The sequence below is a fragment of the Vigna radiata genome, chromosome 7 (assembly GCF_000741045.1).
Source record: "Vigna radiata var. radiata cultivar VC1973A chromosome 7, Vradiata_ver6, whole genome shotgun sequence".
NCBI classification, from domain to species: Eukaryota; Viridiplantae; Streptophyta; class Magnoliopsida; order Fabales; family Fabaceae; genus Vigna; species Vigna radiata.
The window spans coordinates 2596544-2600244 of NC_028357.1; the positions used below are offsets into that span (position 1 = coordinate 2596544).

At 30.7% G+C, this 3701-nt stretch overlaps 1 protein-coding gene across 2 annotated transcripts; it reads left to right on the forward strand.

The window, feature by feature from the left end:
- The first annotated feature begins 338 nt into the window (after positions 1–338).
- On the forward strand, positions 339–1737 carry LOC106765933 (bZIP transcription factor 27-like). Of its 2 annotated transcripts, none has more exons than XM_022784411.1 (3): positions 339–914; positions 1028–1105; positions 1364–1737. In XM_022784411.1, the coding sequence occupies exons 1-3, from the start codon at positions 477–479 to the stop codon at positions 1433–1435; spliced, it is 588 nt and encodes a 195-aa protein (XP_022640132.1). In that variant the 5' UTR covers positions 339–476; the 3' UTR covers positions 1436–1737. The 2 variants fall into 2 exon arrangements, with proteins under 2 accessions (XP_022640132.1, XP_022640134.1); XM_022784413.1 differs by having other exon boundaries at positions 1367–1737.
- Positions 1738–3701: the final 1964 nt, after the last annotated feature.

Here is a 3701-nt window from a genome sequence, read left to right on the forward strand (position 1 = left end):
AGCATAGTCGAACGAAAAAATCTTGCACTCACATTTGTTGCCTACGAAAATGGAAGATGACAAGTGAAAAATCCAAGACTGGACGAGTATCCAAACATGCATTCATCCAACTTTTTGTGTGTTGTTTATTTATTTCATAATTTTGCATGCACGATTATTTTCACATCCTATTTTTTCCGGGGCACATTAGAAACACTAATTAACGCTAAAACAATCAGAAACACTAACTATACTTAACCTAAAGTAATAAAAGTTAAAGAAATGCTTATTGGACATGTCAGAAGTTGCAAACCAGGACAGTCGGGACATGACTGTTCATCACAGACAACGTACGAAACAGTGTAACCAACAACAGGCCAACTTAAAGACTGTTTCTTTTTCATGTTTAATTTCACACCGCTGAAACAAGTGTTCCAAATTTGTCACCTTTCCCTACCTCTCCATTCCAAATCCAACCCCACTTCATCTTCCACAAAATGCTGTCATCTTCATCAATAAACACAACCACCACCACCTGCAACAGGAACAACCTGAACCACCAAACCCCGACAACCAACAACACTACCAACAACAAAGCCATGGAAGATGTATGGGACGGCATCAACCTCACTTCCTTAAGCGGCCACAACTCCGACACTACCCCCACTTCCAAAGGTGCAAATTTTCAAGACTTTCTAGCTCGACCCTTTAACAGCTTCACTGTGGACACATCTCCGGTGACTGCTCTCACCTTGAGCACGTGCTCTGAGTACCCTCCCCGGCAAAAGGACCTGCAATTGGTGCATAATGCTTCAAAGACCGAACCTTTTGCCCACCCATTTTCAAATAAAAGAGCCCCACCTTCAAGGGACATGCGCGACGCACGACTCATGAAGAATCGCGAATCTGCTGCTCGATCCAGAGCCAGAAAGCAGGAAAATATTGCTTCTTCTTCAACTCTTAGCTTTAGAGTGTCACCACTGTTTCGGGTTTTCGTCTTTATTTGCATAACAATGATCTTTGTCCGTGTTTTGCTTTTTCTGTGTAGGCTTACTTGTTTGAGTTGAAGCAAAAAATCAAGCAGTTGCGAGAAGAGAATGCAAGACTCAGAAAACAGCAGCAACTGGTTCCCTTATTTCCCTTATCTCTTTGATTATTGATCTTTCCGTACACATCTTTTCCCATTTTCTTCCTTTGTACTGTAAACTGGAAAACTTGCAATGAGGGGAAGGGAAATAAATATGCATAAAGGTGTATTTTTTTTATATATAAAAAAAAAATGAATCTTTTAACTATTTTTAATTCAGATTTGAAATATATTTTTGTTTCATTCATCACATACCCTAAAAAAGGGAATTTTGGGGTGTTTGTATTGTTTTGGCAGCAGTTGGGTGAAAGCGCAACGAATGAGTGGAAGAAGGGCAATCTATATCGAACATATACAGCTCCATTTTAAGAAGCATTTTACTATTAGAGTGATCCTTTTACCCAGAGGCACGTTCCACTGAGACAGAAATGTACCCTTTAAAGTATGACAGCATTATGTGGCCCTAGCTTGGTAGTTGTAGATATTGAGAAGCTCCATCTTCCATAAATGACTATCTCAATAGTTACTCCACATGTGCCTAAATATTTGACCATTATTGGTTGATAGTGTGGGTGACATACTTCATATCTTTATTTCAAAAGTTCAATTATCTGCACATGTTGTTGTACTCTCTGCTTGTGGACTTTAGACCTTCCTAACAAACATCAGGATTGCCCAATAATAGATATATTTAACACCTTCTCTCCATGGTGCAGCTATAATTTCTGTATTAGTTACTTAGTCTCAAGCCATGCACAACCATGTTAAGGATAATATTTAGACTTAATTACCATACCTATATCATTTCTTTCAGGATGTGTTTCTTTCTAGAAATTGATTTCAGAGGAAAGTGAAGTTATTTGAATTAAAGAAAAAATAATAACATTTTTAAGAAAAACGTTTATGGAAGTTTTTGAATAATGTGATGAATTTAATAAATTAAGAAAAATTTTAATTATTAAAATTAGAAGATTATTGTTTTATCTTTGGTCATAAAATTAGAATAATAAAAATGCATGTTACTGGCCACAGTAAAACTTCATAACTAGAAAACTTATTTTAATTTCAATGAAACCTCTATATAATACAAAAGTAACCAGCACTACAAGATATGCTAGATCAAGAATAATGGAGCAATGGTGTACCCTCAAGTAAGACAATGTTTCAAAAATTATGCAATCGTGTTAAAATGAAATGTGATTTTTAATATAAAAGAAATTCAAAATAATAAAATTTTATTGAAATAAAATAAGATTAGTAAAAATTAAATTCAAATAATTTATGGGTGAGTGATTAGGTTAAATAAAATGATTATTAATAAAAGTGAGTTATTATTTAAAATTGAAAAAATTGTATTAAGCATGGAGTTGCAAATACATGGCTTGGACCGAAAAAACAAAAAAAAAAAAAATCTTGTAATTAAGTATGGATGATATGATTTTTCCTTCTAATCAATGTCGACTCAGAGGTGAAGGTTTGGGCCTAAAAAAAAAGACTTAGTTTTTTTCAGTATTAATATTCTTCTATATAAATTAATAATAAAATTATGTTTAATAAAAAAACCTTAAATATTTTTAACACTAATATACTTTAATTAAATTAATTATAACTAATAAAATTTAATTAAACTACTATTAGTGTTTGTTGATTTTTATTAGTATTAATAGTGATATTTAATGAGTTAAAGCCTTCTTGCAAATAAAGTATAATTTTGTTTAGGAAAAAGATATTTATTAATTATCTTTATCCTCTTATAATCAAAATTAATTTTTATTTTCTTCTTTTATCTCTATATGGCTTCTAATATACTTATTTCATTCATTGAATCTCGTGTTACTTGTTTATAGCAATCTTTTTATTTCCATTTTTGGTTAGCATGTTTTTTAGTATTAATTTTTGAATTATATGAAACTATATTAAGCAAATTAGAACAAATATGATCTAAAGAGAATGAGAATTTATCTTAAAAACTATTTTCTATTTATTTACTTCTGGGTTAAGAGGTGGAGAGGTTCCAATTTTGGGCTGGAATAAATATAAAAGGTGTTATTCAATTCAATTATTATTACTATTTTTAATGTGAAGAAATTTTGTTGATAAGCACTAGGACAAAAGTAGTTAATGTGTTAAACCTAAGATCAAATTGTTTAAATATGAGTTCTGGTATTAACAAGACCTTTAACATTAAGCTGACAATCTAAATCTAATATATGCAAGGATATTTGTTTGGGGACTTCTAAAATTTGAAATATTTTCTACATTATAAAGTATATGAATGTGAAAAAAAAAATGAGAAAATTACATGGACACTCCAATATTTAATTTATTTTAAACTCGATATCTCTTTTTTTTTTCTATATATATTATTTTCACTACCTTCATTTAAGGGTGTGTTGAAAATTGAAAGTTGAATAACTAATATTGTAGAATCTATTGAATAACATAACATTTTAACATGCATTTTATTTATAATTATCGTGTTTTCACCACGATGAAAGCTTTTTAATTCGAATTTTAAATTGATAAGCATGCTAGTCAAAATTATAACTGGCCATTATAATATAACATAACAGAGACATTATTACAAAACTAATAAAACTTATCGTATAGTTCATTCATAATAAATAGATAGTGA

What these genes read in the sequence shown, in the direction of transcription:
- LOC106765933 (XM_022784411.1), top strand. Translation starts at nt 477, where the DNA reads ATGCTGTCATCTTCATCAATAAACACAACCACCACCACCTGCAACAGG. An exon ending in GATCCAGAGCCAGAAAGCAG is followed by an intron (nt 915 to 1,027) that starts GAAAATATTGCT and finishes TTTTCTGTGTAG; the next exon opens with GCTTACTTGTTTGAGTTGAA. An exon ending in TCAGAAAACAGCAGCAACTG is followed by an intron (nt 1,106 to 1,363) that starts GTTCCCTTATTT and finishes TTGTTTTGGCAG; the next exon opens with CAGTTGGGTGAAAGCGCAAC.